Source organism: Ahaetulla prasina, chromosome 12, assembly GCF_028640845.1.
Source record: "Ahaetulla prasina isolate Xishuangbanna chromosome 12, ASM2864084v1, whole genome shotgun sequence".
NCBI classification, from domain to species: domain Eukaryota; kingdom Metazoa; phylum Chordata; class Lepidosauria; order Squamata; family Colubridae; genus Ahaetulla; species Ahaetulla prasina.
Window position 1 is genome coordinate 94913 of NC_080550.1, and position 20291 is coordinate 115203.

At 45.6% G+C, this 20291-nt stretch overlaps 1 protein-coding gene across 1 annotated transcript; it reads right to left on the reverse strand.

Moving 5' to 3' along the window:
• Positions 1-418: 418 nt before the first annotated feature.
• TAT (tyrosine aminotransferase) lies at positions 419-19495 on the reverse strand. The gene is made up of 15 exons (XM_058155640.1): positions 18856-19495; positions 11753-11828; positions 9328-9402; positions 8442-8578; positions 6728-6978; positions 6518-6622; positions 5172-5239; positions 4790-4948; positions 3941-4079; positions 3713-3765; positions 3353-3505; positions 2989-3117; positions 1824-1907; positions 1565-1663; positions 419-970 (listed from the first exon to the last, which is right to left on the reverse strand). The coding sequence occupies exons 5-15, from the start codon at positions 6960-6962 to the stop codon at positions 827-829; spliced, it is 1368 nt and encodes a 455-aa protein (XP_058011623.1). The 5' UTR covers positions 6963-6978; positions 8442-8578; positions 9328-9402; positions 11753-11828; positions 18856-19495; the 3' UTR covers positions 419-826.
• Positions 19496-20291: the final 796 nt, after the last annotated feature.

Here is a 20291-nt window from a genome sequence, read left to right on the forward strand (position 1 = left end):
GCCAGTGGAATGGTGAAAACTGACTTTTGGTTTAACAAGTCAAGCAAGAGAATCACAAACGGACTGATCTGTTCTTGAGCGCTTTAAACAAATGAAATCTGTAAGAATTGTTTCCTGATTGTTTATTTGTAGCCTATGACTATCATTAAGTGTTGTATGTATTGTATCTTGATGAAGGTATCTTTTCTTTTATGTACACTGAGAGCATATGCACCAAGACAAATTCCTTGTGTGTCCATCACACTTGGCCAATTAAAAAAAATCCTATTCTATTCTATTCTATTCTATTCTATTCTATTCTATTCTATTCTATTCTATTCTATTCTATTCTGTAAGAAATGTGCCACTTTCCCCTTCTGGCCCAAGTAACAATCTTTCCTGCTGCAAGATGAGCTTGCATAGCTTTTGCACACAGTCAGGCATTTACCATGCATTTATTCATACAAAAAATACAATAACTTATAAACTTCAAATCTGTGTACAAGAAAACAGATTTCAGGTGTACTTTGGGGTGGGGGAGAGACGGGCTTTCTTTCTTTCTGTGGAAGGGTTGGGTATTTTCTGTTCTGGCTTGGGGCTGGCAGGCAGATTCCTTCTCGCAGCTTCCCGTAGGCTCTAGAAATTATTCAGCTGGTGATTGAAAGCTGTCAAGGATGCCCAGGGCTGCTGCAGAAGTTCCTTGAGCCCGCTAGGCAGGAAGGAGTGTCACTGACAGCCTACTTCTAGCAGTTCAGAGTCCAGAACAAGAATGGTGGTGCCGAGTCAGGCTGCTCAGGGAGCAAACTCAGAACAGGTGGAGTAGAAGGTCAGGTGCACGTGCTCAGGCCTACTTGTCACATTCCAGATCCTGGGTCGCCTCTCCCCCTTGATAGTGCTTCTCACAGAAGTAGCGGATACGCTGGCAAGCCTCCATCATCATCTCCTCAGGCACGGTGATCACCACGCGGAAGAAATTGGGGTACTCAAAACACTGCCAGGAGAGACAGCTGAGCCATTAGCCACTCTTGCAGCCTTCCCAGCTTCCCAAGCAGAGCACAGGGGTTAATGCCCTGTAAATCAGTCCCATTGCTGCTACAACTGGGCTTTTTAATGGAAAGCTGGGACAGGAGGGTAGCCAGTAGAAACAGCTTTTTTGTGTGTGCTTATTCCCCCTTGACCCCACATTCAAAGCCAGATACTGTTTTCCTTCTGTTTTTAAAGAAAAGCTTGTTCCTGTTTCCTCTCCCATTGTCTCAAGGTTGCTACCAGGATAACAAGCTGCATACATAGCTGCAGAGGGAAGGCCTCCGACCCATTTATTTCTAATATGAAAATCCAGTAGAGAGAAGAGAATACAGCAAGGAACATGGCAGTCTCCAAGCTAGCCCAGCCAAAGATTTAGCCAGAAGAAGATACTGCAGCACCTCTCAAACCAGCCTCCACGAATGTGGAACTGGGACCACTGTCCGCAAAAAGAACAACTAGGGAAAAGAGAAGCAGCTGAGAGGAGAGCTGAAGCCAGGCCGAGAGTTTCCATCCTAACAGTCCCAGCACTCACAGTCTTCCTATGGAGAAATAAGCTCACCGTGGCAGGTAGACAGAAGACTGACTGCTCTGCAATGAGCCTCTCTGTGAACTCCACATCATTCTCAAAGTCTGGGAAATGCTCCATCTCGATCCCCACCTAGAGCCACAGGGGTAGAAAACCGGTCACAGCCATAGACCCTCCCTTCTCCCCCGAGAAACAGCCCTTGCTGGGGTGGCTTTGGGGAAGGAAAGAAAGTGCCTTCCATACCAACAGCCTTTCCCTCACACACACACACACACCAATGCAGGTAGCTCACCATCAGGTACATGGCTCCCTGGGGCCGGACCGGTTTCAGCCCGCAGACCATGGAGAGGGCAGCATAGCACAGGGCAGCATTGGACTGGAAAGAGCAAATCGGGAGGAAGTCAAATTGCAGACAAGGAAAACTTGGTCCTCCTCACTCACACAACTGGCCAGGCCCATCAAAGAGGACAGTGAGTGATTAAACATGTCTTACCTCAAAAATTAGCTGGACTACCAGAAGGGAGAAATATGGAACCTCTGCTTGCAACCAATGTAATGTGAGCACACTTGGGTCCTGCTCAGTTGTGTTAGGGATGTGAAGAACAGCAAGAAAGAGGCTTCTGGCCCCTTTCCACAGCCCCTTTTTCCACCTGTCGCACAACCCTTCACGTCCCCAGAGAACTGCAGGCACTGTGTTTGTTCCCTTTTGAAACCCTTTTTGACTCTTATCTTTTCTAGTAACAGAAAGTGTCCTAGTATCCAGATTTCCCAATTAAAGGTATCTTTTCTTGAAACCATCTTGGTAGCAGTTTGTTTTCAAACTGGTGAAAAACAAAACAAAATATTCTCTCCCTTCAGTGTCTTTGCAGAAATATATTAATGCCCCCCTTTTTAAACCTTAGTGCTAATATTACAAAAAGAAATAGCAAAGCACATTGAAAAGAAAACCAGTGTTCATCTCTCATAGCAGGTCACCTGCTGTGCAGAAAGAAATCACTGCCAAGTTCAGGGCAGTGAGACAGGAATTCTGCGATCTTGGGACTGACTTGGCTTTCACTGTCTTTTTTATTTCAATCACAAAAAGAAAAGAAAATGTGCTGCACCCGGGTTTCGGAAGCGTGCTCTGCTGCAGGTGTTGGCAGAAAGCTCTGAATGTGCAAGCTTGGCTTTTCCCTGTTCTTTGTCTTGCTATTTTCCTTAGAGAACAAAGTCAGAAAGCAGGTCAACTGTCCAGGTCTACATGTTCCCACAACAAAAATGACTGAGTGCCCTTGACTTAAGCCAATGCATGACTGGACCTGTTTGAGATTTAATTTAGTGCCCTTGAGACCAAGTTTATTAACCTCCCCAACACAACTGACCCGTTCAGCCTAATGGGAACTGAGTCTGCATTGGCTTCTTTCTGAGGGTACAAGCACCTGTATTGCAATGTGTTCATAGAAACAGTTGAGACCTACCTTGAGGAAGCTTAGAGTGTTGTGATAGAATTCAGGGGAGGTGTGGTGGAAGATATGCCCAAGGGCTCCCTGGACGGCTGTGCAGGGCCCCAAAATCCTTTGGCTCAGCCTCAGAAGGCCTTCCCTGATCTTTAAGGCACACAGAGAAAGGAAGAGGAGGGAAGCATCAGATTCCTGCTTATAGGTCGGTCCCCCACCCACTAGGTTTTCCACGGCTCGCTTGCCCAACATGAAGAGGGGCAGCCCATGAAGCAGGCATAAACATTGCAGGGAATGGTTGGAATGGAACCAAGAGGGCCAGCTCTTCCTCCTTCCCCTTGTAGCAGATCTGGGTGACCTAGCAGCCAAGTGTGTATTTCTCTACCTCCCCTCCAAAGATGTCCCGGCGGTCGTGGATCAGAATCCATCCCATTCTCCAACCAGGCACCAACCATCTCTTGGCAAGGCCTCCACAGGACAGGATCGGGACATTAGTGCTAAGCTTTGCAAGGGACTCATATTTGCAGTCTTCAAACACCTGAGTGTGGAAGAGTTGGAGGAATCCCATTTACTGGCTGGTCAAGACTCGGAAAATGGAGTCCTATACTCAGTCTTGGACACAAAAGCAGGCCTCTCTTCAAGGCCACCCTCTGCCATTGTCATGTTATTCCAGCCCCCCTCTCCTCCCACCCTGCCCCACCATCTCTCTATTCCTCTAGACAGACAAACGGTGCTCCTCACTCACCATTTCTGCATAGATCTCATCAGCCAAAATAGGGACACACTGCCTAGAGGCCACTGGGCAACAGAAGGAAGGAAGGAAGACATTCAGTGAATCACTGGGTGCCCACAACTTGGATGGGCTCCGTAGCCTGGAGCTTCTTGTTACTCCTTTTATCCCATGCAAAGCAGAAGAGAGTTTAGCACAGGGACACATGCATGAGGCAGTTACAAAGCTGGTCAGAAGAATTACCTGCCAGAATCTTCTGAAGGTGACTTCTGCTGAAAACAGAGCCACAGGGATTGGATGGGTTGTTCACAATCAGACAAGCTGTCCTGTTGTCCACCAGGGATTCCATTTGCTTCAGGTCAATTTCCCAGGACTTTTCTGGCTGGTGGCAAAATGAAAAGGAAGATGAAGAGAGTGAGGAAGCCTGAAATCAAATAACAACCATATTCATTCTGGCTATGAGGCCTTTGCTCCCTGCCTGGGTCAGAAGTGATAGGCAGGTAAAGGGGAGGGCAAGAGGGACTGGTGGCCAGCCAAGGAACCGCAGCATTGTATAAGGAAAGCTTTCTTTCTTGATCCCAATTTATAGCTCATATAATCAAGAGCTGAAGAATGCTATGAAGTTTTGTTGATCAGTAGCTGCAAGATGTTGTCTTGGAGGAAAAGACAAAAGTTTCCAAGTAAGCAATTTAACTCGTTGGTTATAAACATTATATCACACATCCAGGAATAAACAAAGGTTGATCTAAGGTAAGAATAACTTTGTTTTTGATCTTAATTATTTCTAATTTGCCTCTTTCTCTGAGCATTGTGCAAACAGGGTATTTGAACAGAGAGAACTTGTTTCTAATTCTTGCAAAGCCTCTCTCTTCTCCAATAATTTGTTTGGTGCACCCAATCTGCTATTGCAGGGGCTTCTAGCTATTCTTTTGCACACCCTAAATATGGCTTTGGTTTTGACTACTAATATTGCAACTGTTCCAGCTCTCTTTGGGACTCCTCCATCAAATCCCAGCTCTCCAAGCCTTGAACCTTGGTTCTGTTTCACTTTTGGGAGAAGGGTGAGTGTCCCCACATCTAGGTCCAGCTTACCAAGAGATTGTAGAACTTGACTTCGATTCCCATAGAGTGAGCCAAGGTTTTGTAGAGGGAGAAGCCAGGGCGTGGCACCAGGATGTTCTGTCCAGGGTTAGCCAGGACTGCTAAAGCTAATTCAATGGCCTGACTGCAGCCACTGGTCAGGATTACATCCTGGAAAGAAGGAAGGAAGGAAGGAAGGTAGGTAAGTAGGTAGGTAGGTAGGTGTGAGTCGAATGGGCACTTCATGGCTTTCAGTTCAACAGACCCACATGAAGATCAGAACCATTGGAACCTTAAATGATTATTACACACTTAAAATTAGGTGGGGAGTCAAAACCCAAGCCCCTCTCCCCAAAAATGTTCTTACTCTTTCTCAACATATCAGTGTTGTTACCTGGGCTTTGAGAGGTGCTTCTGGACAATCGTAGTAGCTTGCAACCACCTCTCGACAGGACAGGTAACCTATGATGGATGAGAGGTGAGGTGAACTCAGTGTTCAGTGCTATGGCTGAATTAAAAAGACTTACAAAATGGAAACTTCCCGAATTCCAGTCTTAGAAGCCTGCACAGGATGTTATTTAGCACCCTCCCCCATCTTTTTGCCAAGGATTCCCTTAATAAGATACCGTATATACTCGAATATAAGCCGATCCGAGTATAAGCCGAGGTCCCCAATTTTACCCCAAAAACTGGGGTAAACTGGGGACTCGAGTATAAGCCGAGGGTGGGAAATGAGGCACCTACCGGTTGGGGAAAGCCTCCCTCCCTCAGCTGAGAAGGCTGGCGGCCCCCGCCCGCCTCTCACTGCACCGGCAGGGCTTCCGTCCGTAAAATGTGAAAAAGAAAAACTCGAGTATAAGCCGTATATACTCGAGTATAAGCCGAGGGCTTAAAAAAAAAAAAAACTGAGTATAAGTCAGAGACCGAGTATAAGCCGAGGGGACGTTTTTCAGCACAAAAAACGTGCTGAAAAACTCGGCTTATACTCGAGTATATACGGTACTCTGGGACTTTCAGCTCACATAGCAGAGGCCTTCCCCTTTGACCTGGTTCCCAATCAGGGTCAAAAGGCTTTCTATGAGATCTCAAGGCCACTGTCTGTTAGTGCTCCCCCCCCCCACTGCCTTGTCTTGGATTTTTCCACAGAGCCCTGTAGGAATTTAGCACCCACCCCCCTCCTAGAAGAATGAAATATTCTAGGAAATATTTTAAAAAGCAGAATATTATACCTTCCTGGATGAGAAATGGAGAAACATATTTTAAAGACAAAGGAGCTCCCTGCAACTTCCTGACTCCCCCCCACCTTTGTCAATGGGCCATTAAAAGCCTCAGCTAAGCTCACTCATTCTCCCCACCTTTGTCAATGGGCAATTAAGGCTTCAACCAAGCTCACTCAATCCCCCCATGATTTGCAACACAATACAACTGAAACTCACCACATGGCAAGGCTCAAGCAAGCTTGAGAGACAGCCAGCAAGGCTAGCTAAGACCCCCACCCCCTGGGAGTCTGACAACCAATCAGGATACTCTTCCTGTGCCCCAGAAAGGTCAAAGCTCAGAAAAATCATAAAACCAGGGAGCACACAGGATCTCGGGCCCTTTTCTGTTCAGGAACTCAAGCCATGTGATCCTGACCACCATTAAACCATCTTTCCAAGCAGCCTCCATGTTTCCAGTGTCTTTGTCCCCACTTGGAACTGAACCCAGATGGATATTTCTTCCAACAGCCCAAAGACTCACCCACAGATGGGGCATAGCCATTGTATTTTCCAGAGTCCAGTGCTTCTTTCATGGCCCGCGTCACTTCATCATCTGTAGGAAGGTTTCCAAAGACAGTTGGATCTCCTGTAGAAAAGTAGAGGGTGAGGTGCCTGGATTGCCAGTGGCTGGACTGTATCAAAAAGGGTTAAGGTCAGAGTCTCTCTGGACCAGCCAGATCCATCTACTCACCTATGGACAAAGATATCAGAGCTTTCCTGGGGTTGGGCTCCACTTTCATGGCATCCACAATGGCTCGAATGGGATTGAAAGTCCTTCTAGACATTTCTGAAGCCCTGACTGCCCAGTGGGGCTTGCGGCCTTTTCCCTTGGACAAAGAAGGGCTTTTCCCATTGAGGTTGACGTGGACATCTAGGATGGAGGACAGGGCGGTGTTGCTGTTCACCTGGATCAGGCAGGAGTCCATCTCGGGAAGGGAGAGCCTGCAAGGGACACAGAACAAGGCTGATGCCAACCCCAAAGCTGTCCCTGTGTCTGCCATCAACTACCGAAACCCACCAGGCGATCGATCCCAGCAGCAGAGGGATGAGGGTGGGAGGTGGGATAGCACATAAATTGCTGCCTGGGATGATGCTAGCAGTCTACCTTTTATTTCCTGTACAGGTACCAGTTTAGCAGCCACAGCACAACCAAGGAGAGAAAGGTATTGCAGCACAGCAGAACTATCCTTGAACCTCTCCTGCTCTTTCCCCTCCTCACTCACTCTGGGAATATGAACTTTGGCCTATGAAAAGCTGGCCCTTAGTGCACAGGATAATCCAAGTTCACATTTTGAAGGCTGTCAGGAGAGCAGCATATTCAGCTGCTCCCCTCCCAAACCCAGGAGATAAAAACCCATTACAAAAAATCTGATAAAGCACCTGAAACCAATTTGTTCTTCCATCCATTAGAATGAGATCGCACAATATCCAGATATAAATGAAAAACCACAGAACATTTCCCATATTCTTATGCAAAGGGAGTATGTATCAGCTGTGGGCAAAAATGTTTTAGGTTCCATCCTATAGTTTGCAAAGTGTCAGCAGGAACTGTTCCACTTCACGTTACATAAGTCACGCCCTGCCTTCAGTCCTGGTTGCAATGCAAAGAGGTTTCAGAGAAATTGAAACCAGTTCCGAGGACAAAAGAGTGATCAGGAGTAGGAATAGAAAAACAGAACATAAAGGACCTATATGTTTAACCCTGAGACCAGATGGAGAGGAGCAATATAAGAACCCCCACCCCAATTTATAAAAGAATGAATTCAGAAGAAGGTGGAGACCTTTTCTCTCTTATTCCAGAGGACAAACACAAAATAATGGACACAAGTTACACATCTGAATTGAATATTGGCAAAATCTTCCTAACAAACTGCAAAAGTTTGACTAAGGAAATGATTACCCAAAGAGTAATTGTGGTGTGTTAAATCATCCAGTATTCTCAGACTGTACTCCATTTGGAGCTGCCAGTCAAACAGGAAACTATAGGTCAGCTCTTTGGTCCTGGCACTGTCCAGTGTCCTCTTCTTCATTTGTTCTCCTTTTGGGATTCTCAGGCACTGTGCCTGTACAAGGCCAGGTCATGCCCAACAGTCTTCACTAGAGAGAGCACGCTGGCAAGAGGGAAGGTTAGGAAGAGTTCAGCGAGTACCAAATGCTGCTTGCATTTTGAAATGACCCTTGGTTAAACATATTTATAGAGGGGGTTGTTGGCGTCTTTGAACCTGCTTCTTTTCAGTGCTAGCACTGATGATGTTACCTAGTTTGGCTAATGAAACATCTGCAAGAAAACAACCAAGCTCGAAGAGCACTAAGGACCCCTCATTTCAAACCTGACTACAAAGATTCTCATCTATTGTTACTTGTAGCACCTCTTGATTCAGGAACCCCAGGTGTTGGTGACTTACCTGAGACACCCAAAGATGTGGCTATAGCTCAGTGTGATGGTGAAGATGAGCAGAGGAGTTTCCAATGTGGTTGAACCCAAGGCAGAGCCAGAGTGCTAGAACACAAGTCCTTTTATGCATGGCAAGCCTGCAGCCACCTAGAGTCAAGAACAGGGTGTCAGCCTGGAGTCCTCCAGCTATTGGCTGATGTAGAGGGCTGTACTTCCCACCCAGGGACACCCCCAACTCTGATTCCATCTGGCTCCAAACATCTGGAACAAACACTGGCTGCATGTTAACTCTTTCAGACAAGGGCCAACACTGTCTGCTGGAACCACATTGCTCCCCTTCCAGAGCCAACCATCCAATCTGGGTAAAACTTTCTTGGCTTACCTGACGCCTGAGATCCCTCTTCTCCCAGGGTCAGGAAAAGCCACCAGCCAATTTAACCCCATGGCTGGAAGAATGGACACCTTCAGAATCTAGCCAAAGAGACTATGTGATGCGATGATGGGAGTGGAACCCAAAGAGTTAACTTCAGGCCTGATCCGATGCTTTGCCTGGCATTTAAGGCAGCCTGATGCAATCCATGAGGCCCACCTCATCAGCTCCACGTTGCAAAACACAATAATTGATCCCAAATGCTCTAAGCACCAGCTGGGAATGGGAAGACATCACACACCGACAACAGATCTGCCCCCTCCTCCAACTAAATAATCCACTTTACCAATACCAAAAGGGGAAAGGGGTTTCATATTTCTCCAGAATTCTGCTTTCTGTGGAGCAGAGGAAATCTGCAAGAAGGGAGTGGCTGAGTTTGATCCTTCTCTGAATCCTGGAACTTTGCAAAGAGGGTAGCTGTATTGACAGGCAAGAGAAGGACTCTGGCTACCTTCCTCTAAAGTACCTTCTTTCACGAATCTTGGTGGACACTGAGGATAAATATGTGCCAGAGTCTCCAGGTCATCAGAAGAATCCAACACTGAAGAACAAAGAAAAGAATGGGAGGGTTGGCGGGTTGCCCCATTAATATCTGTCCTCCTCCCCCTTCAGGTCTTCCCATTCCACCTCTGACAGATTTTGCTCAGTGCTCCACCAACTTCCAAGGACAGTTATTATTTCTCTGCCTTTCTCAAGTCTTGTGGAGGTCTCCCTCCAGAATTTCAGACTGCAGCAGACAATGTCTTGCAACCCTCACAGGCGGCCATGCTCCTCCCCACCCCACTCCCAAGGGCAACACAAGATCTATTCGCAACCTCATCCAAAAAACAGCTCAGGTTTGAATCTGCTTAATAGAGGGGATAGCAAGGCCTTCATACAGCCATCTTTGCTCATTCTTCCAAAACGCACATGAGATTATTCACATGTTTCTGGTGCTGCTTTTGCAAGGACTCGTGTCAAGCAGTGGCAGGAACACAGATGATGGGCTCCCCAGCCCCCTTGCAGCACCTAGCTCTCTTATTTCAGCTGCATCCCACACATGTACCTTGCCCCAAAGCCTAGCTCCTTAAGCAAAGGAGATGAACCAAGGACCTGTCTATATGTGAATAATTGGGTCCACATCTATTGGTGGTAGGGGCAGGAGGAGGGAAATGTGGAGATGGCAACAGGCAAAATCCTCATCCCTACCTGATTCATCCTCCCTTCCAACCATACCATCTACTTATTAAACAATTACGAAGCCCATCATACATGGGGGTTTCTGCAAGGATCCCTATCCTGCTTTGGACAATCTTCTGTGTTTGGTTTTCAATCATCAGAACAGCCCCTCCATGTTCCATCTTCAAGATGATTCCGATTCCCCTATCCTTGCTTTTCCCCAACCCCAAATCAGCAAGCAAAAGGAGATCCCAAGAAGATTTCTCCTTTCAGATCCAAAAGTGGCTGACTTCACTGAAATACTTCATAGGTCATGGCAAAGAAACAAAGTAGTGGCCTTCCTCAACACCTAGCACTGCCTTATCTATCTTTTCTCCTTGCTTTCTTAATGAGTACATTTCATTCCTCCTAAGCGGCTTTAATACCTCCCCACACACCCATTCTTGGCCACCCATCAAGCTGTACTAATAGAAATCTTATTTGTTTCCATCGGCAGCTCCAGGCACCCACCCAAAGCCTTGGGTAGGAAGTGCAGGAGGAGCAGGACAGCAGAAGACTCTCCATAGCAAGTGGCTGAGTCACAGGAAAGGAGGGAGGGCAGACAGGCGAAAGCCCCTTCTATCTCCATCTTCTCCTGTCCTGCGCCAAATCCCTCTTTGAAGCCAAAATCAATATTGACTCATTTCGTCACTAGCATTTGACATGTGCTTTTCTATTACTATCCACTTGCACAGCCTGTTGTCTGTGACCTCTTCCCCTCTATGGCCTTGAAGCCCCAGTGAGCTAAGCAAATAGACACCAGGCCTCTGTTGACTTCAACCGCAGGCCTCCTCTGAGAGGGCAACTCCTCAGCAGAATAACACACGTTTGTGGAGGAAGAGCTGGCATCTGAAAGTCTCAGAAGGGACGAGCCTTCTGCCACTCCTCTGGTTGCATGTTGGCCAGGAGGCACTACAGGGGGCAGCAGCAGCCACCAACTAGCCAAGAGTTTCTTTGTACAATCAACAAAATTACCACATTCCCTCTCAGACCAACATGCTCAGTGCAATGATTCCATGAAGCAGAGTAACAGGAATGGGCCAGTGATCCTGTTGGCCTCATCTCCAAGGATGACCATTTCCATAACTCTGAAGCCAAGAAGAGGAGTGAGTAAAGAAATGGCCATCCTTGAAGAAGGTGCCAGCAGGACTACTGGCCCATTCCTGTTGCTCTGCTTCGTGGAACGACTGCGCTGGCTTCCCCAGAGGCCAGACCAGGGGTGAAATGCTCCCGGTTCGGACCACTCGATCCGGTAGCAATGGTGGCGGCTGGTTCGGAGAACCAGTAGCAAAAATCCCCTACCCCGCATGCTCAGCTGAGCCGCGTAATCATCAGGGGTTTTTTTTTTACTTTTAAAAGCATTTTTTCTTCAGCTGAAAAAATGCTTTTAAAAGTAAAAAAAAAGCCTCTGATGATCGCGTGGCTCAGCTGGGATCATTTGAACCTTTTAAAAGCATTTTTTTACAGCCTCTTCGGCCAAAGAGGTTGTAGAAAAAATGCTTTTAAAAGTAAAAAAAAAAAGTTGGCCACGCCCACCCAGTCACATTACCCCCCACCAAGCCACGCCCACAGAACTGGTAGTAACAAATTTTACATTTCACCCCTGGGCCAGACCCTAAGCAGCACTGGTTTAATGGTGGACACTTGCAAGGTGGGAATCTGCATTAATTTGGCTAGAGCTCCTAGACAGATACCGGTATGTTCTGCAATCAAGAAGGAAGTCTGTTCAGTCTTGAGCCTGTAGAAAGAATTGCCCAAAGTCAGTTGATCCTGAAAAACAGGAGGAAAAGGCTTAACCTTTGAATCTTGCAAAGACAGAAGAGCTTGATTTTGGCTTGGTGTCTACAGTAGGCCAAACCTCTACATATATATGCCTTTTCCCCCTTGTTGACCGTAAACAGTCCATCAAGCAATACCAAGTCTCCAAGTTTCTGCTGTTTCTTTGTCCTGAATGTGGGGCTGAGTTTCTCAAACATAAGAAATATATAGCTCCACACTCACTCTTCTTCCACCTCCTGAAATACGGAGCAATCACATTAAGCTAAAGCCACTACACTTAGAAGTCCTCCTTTCCTAGGTAAGACGGCTATCCTCATCCTTGTACTGAAGAAGTGGGTGTTCATTTTGTGATTGTTTGGCTCTGGAGCCTGAAAAAAAGTTGTTGATGGTACACTACAGAAGGTATACATTGGCTTGGCTTCCAGGAGATTTGACAGGAGCCCAAAGGAATCAGCTGCCCAAATTTTTCTCCTACATTTGTACTTTCTGAAAGCAATTATGGGCAATTTATATTTTTCAATGTTATTTCAATGTCCTCGTTGGTGAATCCTAGCAACTTCTAGAGATAGCCAGCCACTCTTGAGTTGATAATAGGATGTCTCAGGAATGACTGGGTTACACTTGTGAGTAACAGATGAGAAAATGATCTGAAAACGAACCCTCTGGAGTATGTTATAGCTGCCAGGAAGGTTATGATTAGGGTTCTTTTGGTTTTTGGGAGTAAATGATTTCCAAATCATTTATGAACAAATTAACAAGCATCAGCCCCAACACAAATCCTTGGGGAATATTCCCTGTGTGAGAACTAATCTGGTTGTTTTTTTTCCTCTTATCACAGGGATGCTAATTCTGACCAGATGTTTTGGATAAGATAGATGGACATTTCCCCCCAGATGCAGGAACATGCCTTGTACTTTTCCTACATCAGCAGCTTCATCATGAGGATATGTGGGCATCACTCTATGGGCAGGAATGAACCGCCTAAGACAAGCACTCAATTCTATAGATTCTATTTATTCTATGGATAAGTAAGAATATTAGAAATCTGTAAGTGAAGAATTTAAACAGCTGATGTGATTTGAGAACAAGCTTTATGTATGAAAACAATGGCCAAATGGCCTCTTCCGTTTAGTTTTCTTCCCACCCTACGTAACCCTACATTGGCCAGCCTGATTTGTCTCCATCTGAACTTTGATTTTGTAACCATCAGATTTATTGTCATCTTATTTTTCCCTACCTGTGTAAGAACTTTCACAGGTCTCTAAAAAAACAGCTGGCAAGACATCTGTGTGCTGCTGTAAACATTGTGAAAAAAGAACAATAAAATCTGGAGAATTAACCCTATGCATATACAGTACTTGTTATACTCTGTTAAATAGTCAGTGAATGTTGACTTAGTTTTGCAGAACTCGGGTTAAATCTTCTTTAGCAAGGTTTCTTTGCCTTATGCTTGGTAAATTTGGTTCTAACCTGCTTACCTCAAGTTCACCTACTTAAATAGATGTTGACTATTTTCTGCTAAAGATGAGCAGAAAACAGGAGTTATTCTCTGCTTGACAAGTGTTCAAGATACTTTCAGGAAAGGACAATGCAGATCTGAAAAGCATTGTGTGGTTTCCAACTAACAGGTTTTATTAAAAAGTCTAAGTTTTTGTAAGGTGCAGACTCCTGATTCTTTTGCTACTAAAGTCTAACATAGCTCTCTTCCTACAAAGCACAACACAAAAGCCCAAAGCAGTGTTGCAGTTAATGTATGAATCACACAGATGTTCCCCTTTTCAAACACTGACTGAATATCTGTCTAAATCAGAGCAGTTTTTATTCATTTCCTCAAAATTCTACTGTTTATAAAATAAAAAAAAACACTACATTTCAAATTCATTCAACTTGACTAGACCACTAAATGCCTCCAGAAACATACAAATTTGATGTTGATTGGTTCACGTTTGGCCACACAGAAAACTATGAAACCTCCTGTTTTCCCTCTAGCAAACATGTGACATTAGCTGGGGGATATTTTTGGTTTGGGCCAATTATCCTTCTTGTTAAAATGCTGGAGTGACTGCAGTTTCAGTATACTCTTTTCTAAAACTGAGTAAGTTCAAAAACAGTAAAATTGTTTTTTTCAGGACATCAGACTATTTTATAGAACACAAAAATATGCTTCTTCAACCATTTAGTTTAAGAATTAAAGAATCTTTCCTTTCCTCACCTATTTTTCTAGTAGATTTCACTGGCAAGCTTATGGATCTTAACTCCTACACTAAACACTTCCTATAAAATACCGTTGGCCTTGAAGTTTCCTATTTAGATATGCAGCCCACCCCAACTACTATGTCTACCATTTCTTTCCCTTTTGCCCACAGAGACCGTGGAGGGGGAGTTGAATCCCACCCTGAACTTGAAAACAACCTCGTAAGCGATCAGGGAGACACAGCAGAAACAGAGAGTAGAAACCCAGATCTCCCAAAGGAGAGGAAGTAAACCTCCATGCATGGGTGTGTGGAGGCAACTTGGGATGTCATGGTAACAAGACTTTGGAAGGTGAGTCCAGTTCCTGTAAAGAATGTATTGGAGACTGAACCAGTCATCTGCATTTGCCATGCAGTGATGGAGAATGAGGAAATGGTTGGTCTAAGTGCAACTACAGGACTTTCCCCTCAATATTTCAAACATGTAAGACTAGATAGCTGGCATTCCACACTACTCTAAGCCATAGTAGATTTTTAAAAACATTATTTTGTTATTTTGCTTATTCCTCTTGCTTATAATTATGCCTGTTTTGCTAGAATCAGTGTGGAAAACATTAATTTATACTGCTGCGCTACACTGATATTATTCCTGGCTTAGGGTGTAATTCCAAAAACAAGGACATACTCATTCCCTTACAGCCCTGTTTATCAGAATCATTTGTCTCCAGTCTCATCTCCTGCAGAACATGCACAAAGGAACTTGTAGTCAGCACAATAAAAATGAATGATCAAAGAAAGTAGTAAGAAAAGAAACTTGGAGAAACATGATATTTGGCTTTTAACCTGCAGCTATACTAGGGTTTTACAGACCTGCTCCTATATTGTCAGCATGATTTCATATTTTTATCATCATCTTGCTATTAACTTCTCTGTGCATTATTTTTATAATTATAAAATCCCTGCAAATAACTATCAGAAGAAATTGCATAACTAGGAATCACATCCCAGAGATTTAGGATTATATTTAACTAATGGAATACCTGTGCTCCGCTATGAAACTATGTGATTGGGCTTGATAAATCAACACTTAAAAGTTGAAAATTAATGAGTAGTTACCAGCGGCCTCTCCTCTCCCCTTCTCTCCCTCAGCCTTGACTCACAGAAGCCTATCCTATCCTATCCCCCTTCTCTCCCTCAGCCTTGACCCACAGAAGCCTCCCCTATCCTATCCGATATAAAGGAGCTTTTTGGCCGTTTAATAAACAGATTTACATGGGTATCTGGAATTAACCACCCATATAATATGTGACAGGCAGGGCCATGGAGAGTAACAGGAGGCTATCAAGATCTCTGAACTAACTAAATGCACCTGTTGGGATTGTAAGGCAAATGTTGACAAGACACTCCAGATACATCCAAGGTACACTAAATCCTTGAGGTAGTGAACTACAACTGCCATAATAAAGAACATGCAAGTCTATCAGAAAATATTTAGTTTAAGGTGAGAAAATAGGACAGTTCCAAATTTCACTCAAAGTTCAATATCAGAGAATTGGACAGTGTCACATAGAATATGAAGATTGTGATCAGAGTCAAATGCTATAATATATGAATATATTAATCAGATTTCTTCAGGCAAATATTCAAAAACTGCACCTGTATAATTCAAAGGCTGTGCATAATTTCATAGCATTTTGATTGGTCTTCATGATCACTTTGCCAATAGAAGACATTTGGACAGGACAAGCACTGGCTTGTAAGTCAACCTGTTGCAAGTTGCTGAGTGAACTGATTTCAAAACACCGAGATTTGCGTCCCTGTACTGCCTATCTAAGAGTCAGTTAAATCATTAACTACTTCTGAAAATAGTTGTGTTCCATCAGGTTTCTGGATAAAAAGATAGAACCTCTCCACCTTCAATGAACAACCAATAACCACAGGGGAAGCTTTATGAAAACATGACATGAAATTGTTCCTGTGACTTTCTCTAGAGTTAATGCAGCAATGAAAATTTGCTAGAGAATATTTCATTTCCTCTGCTGGGGAGGATGCAAAGAAGAAAGCTCCCCATGAGGGGGAGTTCATAAATCTTTTGGGGAACAAATGTCAGTTATTCTTTAGAAACATAATTTAGCATCCTATTCAGTTCAGCCATCCTTGGCTGAGTTCTCAGAATTAAAAGTCTTGAGACCAATTCTACAAAGTAATTTTTAAACTGACAACAGTTAAAACATTGGCTAAGCACTGAAAAATGCAATTAGGTTGTACTGTGCAAAACTATTCCTGAGTTTGCACACAATGTATGAGGAAGGATGACTGTTGCACTGGAGAAAATTGAAAAGGGATTAAATAACAAAGCAGGATTGTTTTTTGGAAATAAAGTTCCTGACTATTTTATAAATATTAAACAGTACGGTCATTTCCTACATACATAGTGAAAGGGTTTTTGATTTCACCCCTCTATCACTACATTCTTCCACTGGGACAGATTCTTTCTTCTAACTTGCAGGGATGGACATGTTCAGGTCTTCTGGAAAATGTATAACATCTGCTTTCTTCCAGGCACTTTTTTCCTTTGTCATGCATATAATCACAAAAGAAAATGTACACAAAATAAGATATTGGTGCTTAGTTGAAATCCATAGAGAAATGAAGGATAGTTATGTACTTAATATTTCAAACCAGAATAACATGGCCAAACAAAAGAACTGAGCTTGGACATGAGCCATGTAAACAGTTCTGAGGCATCTTTGTTCATGGATTTATGATACTGTCTTGACCAAATGTCACATAGCAGTGCCTCACAATAACTTAAAGTGACCTTTATAAAAGTTGACAATTGACCAGTATGAATTTTGGAACAGTACAGCATTATAATTTAACAGTAAAATGCAGGACTGCTGAATTGTCGTCAGCATTATGTCATATTAAGGAAGGTTTACCCATGCCCTGCTCAGCTTGACTTATCTGATTGTGCTTGGAACAGCAAACATTGGGGGGGGGGGACTTCCTCATCAGCCATCAGCTCAGAGTTCTCCTGGGTGCCTCAGCTGAGCAACTAGGTTATCTCAGACTTTGAGTTCTGCTAAGGAGACCCATTATGGTGAGACAGATGACTTCTAACTAGATGCATCTGGGAGGAAGTTATCTGCCTTATTTTAAAATCCAAACCAGGAAGAAGTAATTCTACACGTGTAAAAATTTTACTTGCAGATGAAAATCCTAAGATTTCAGAGCTATCAGCCAAATTTGTAACTAATGCTATAAAAATAAAGCTTTTAATAACAACAGTAAGTTGGGATTTTAAGTGTCTTATGACAGGGGTCTCCAGTCCCCCGGAGCTTTGGACTAACACTGGGCCGTGGCATGCCAAAACAGGAACGCGCAAACAAGTGAAGCCCTGGGATGCAGGCAGCATGTGAAACCACGCCCTCTCCGGTCCACGGAAAAACCTCTCTCCACAGAACCAGTCCTTGATGTCCCCAAAGGTTGGGGGCCGCTGTCTTATGAAACGTTTATTAAATATTTTACTTGTTCAACTGTTTTATCTCAGATATGTGATACCTGTCTCCCAGTACTTGAGGACCTTATGACAGAGAAGGTAGGATTCTCTAAGACACCAGAGGGCAGCACAAGAAATAATATAGGTGGACATTTGTTAAAGAGAGATCCAACCTAGAAGGAAAAATTTTCTGACAGTGAGAACAGTTAACAAGTTTCCCTCCCAGGGTTGCAGGTGGTCCCATCACTGCAGGGTTTCAAAAATAGATTGGACAATCATTAGGCTGGGTGGTATAAGACCTTGAGCAGGGGCCTTTCCAGTCCTATGATTTTAAGTCTGCGTCTAATGCCAAGTTTACATTATATATGAACTTGCTTGAGAATACAAGAACAATATAATAAGAAGTAGCCATCAACCTAACCAAAACTAAAGGAAAGAGCAACGCCCAGCACCCCCACCCCAACATTCCACCTGCCACGGCAGAGGCCCCGAGGCCTGGGATGAGCGCCAGGTCCCCACTGCCCCGGGGACCGCCAGATCCTGGCGGGGGGAGCATCCCCGAGGGCAGGCACTGAGGCCGAGTATGGGGGCGGTTTTCCCCACAGAGGCTTCGCTGGGCGGCAGGGCGGCTTGTCGTTCCCCTGCCTCAGCTCCTCCGGCCGCCAAGGAGTTCTTCCCACGTTTGCTGACGGAGCTCCCGCCTGTCCTCCAGCTCGAGAGATTCCCCAGACCTTTCTGAAAGGACAGAAAGGCGAGAAGGGCACCAGGGCGGTGGGCGCCGCTTGGCGGAGGAGGAAACCGCAAGGCTCTGTGCGGAAAAGGGGAGGAGGGGCCGGGCCGGTGGGGCAAGGACCGAGAACGGAGCCACAGGAGCGGCGCCGGCGAGCCCCGACACCCCGCGCCAAGCAGATTGAGCTGCCGGATTAAGGGAATAAACCAAGTTGGCAAGCGCCCTTCTGGCGCCCTCCGGGAGGAGCTGCCGGGAATTGTGCGCAGGGCAGGGTAGCTTTAGGCGCCTGGGAGAAGCGGCCGAGCATCTTGGCTCTACCGTGTGTCCGTCGTGCGCGAGGAGCCGGCAGCGAGGTCTGCAGCTGCCTCTCCTGGACCCTACGGGAAGGGCGGCCGATGGCGGGCCCGGGAAAGACCTTCCGTTGGTCTTGAAAGCAAAGGCGAGCGGGGCCGAGCCCTCCTGGCTGGAGAGCAAAAGGATGGGCCGGGCCAGCACTTTGTGGCGGCGCCCCCGATGCTGCCCTCCGCCCCTGGGCCTCTCTGCCTAGCCTGCTCCCACCTGCTCCGTCTTCCTCGCCTGTCGGCGACTACTTACCGCTAGCAGCTCGGAGGGGCACCCGGCGGCTTCAGCGGAGCCCACGGGGAGAAAGGTCAGCTCCAAATGAGGCTGGAGCCCGCGGCTCGATGCCAGCGCTCTTTTGCCGCAATGGCTGGCTGGCACAGCGGCAGCTTCGGCTGCAGGTGACCCGGAGCAAGAATATCTGCGGGGCTTTTCACGGCGGCCGCCGCAGCCTCCCTTTTGATCGGTGGCTTCCGAATCAGCCGGAACCGTCAAGCCAAAGCAACCCCGAGGGACTAGCCTGATCGGGCGGGAAGGAAAGCTGTGGCCACCCGAGGCACTTCTGCCCCGGGCCTTGCAGGAGCTCGTCTTCAAAGCCGAGCCCCTTTGCTGCTTCTCCCTGGCCCAGAAACTGTCAGCTCTGAGGAGATCCCTGTGACCCGATTCTTTGGGATCTTGTGTAGCAATTTTTAAAGTCCGCTTGAGGCTCCAATTGAGAGCTGGGTAGATGTAGCTGCTGAGCAGAGGCCGAAGTGCTTGAGTGGTCAAAAGATCTGCATTCCTCTACCCTTCTGGGGAGACCATGTGCCTCTATTTTCCAAACTGCCCCCTTGGTTCCGCCTCATATTTAGGGCAGCACATAAGACTGCTGAAGATTATCCAGGGCCAACTTTGTACAAGAAAGATTGTTCTAAGGCTGCTACATTTAGCACTGAACATCTGCTGCTCATCAGCTTCTTTTGCTTTCAAAAATTCCTGCAGCCCACCAAAGGATTTCAGCTGCTCTCATGCATGGAGGGAAAATCCTTCATTGGACTGCAGGAACCGAGCTGAAATCCTGAAAATTTCAGTTCCATTCCCTGACCTCCCAAAGGATTTCAGCTTCCTTTAGCCCTTTCACTTGAAATCTTTCCCTGCTGGCTTCTCAACTGACTTTGCGGGGAAGCAACTGATCATCGATGTGAACTGGTTGCCAAACACTTGAAATGTGGCTGTGACTGTATGGGGACCACCTTTTACCTGGCAGAAGTACTTTATGTTCCATAAAACACCCTTTCTGATCATAACTGGTTGCTAAATATCCTAAGTCAAGGACTAGCTGTATCCACAAACTAGCTTGAGCAGTATATTCTGGTGGGAGTCCTGCCTGAAGCTTGATAGCAACTAGGAAAGGAGCAACCAGAGTGAAACAGCAGCTCCTCCCAACTACTGCCAGAACTTTGGGGAAAGCTTGAGACTTTTGTTTGAATTGAGTAATAAGGGCCGAGTGGTAAAAATATGCATGTGGGAACATCATAAATCTAGAAGGGCAGAGTTGACTCAGAGCAGTAGCCTGTTAGGGAAGGGGTGCAATACTATTAACCTGGTTCATAAACTGTATTGTGTACAGATTTGCTATGCCATGGTGCCCAGTTCTTGGAAAACAAAGACCCCTCATACTTACTAGAAGCAGATCCGTTGCTTTTTCTGCA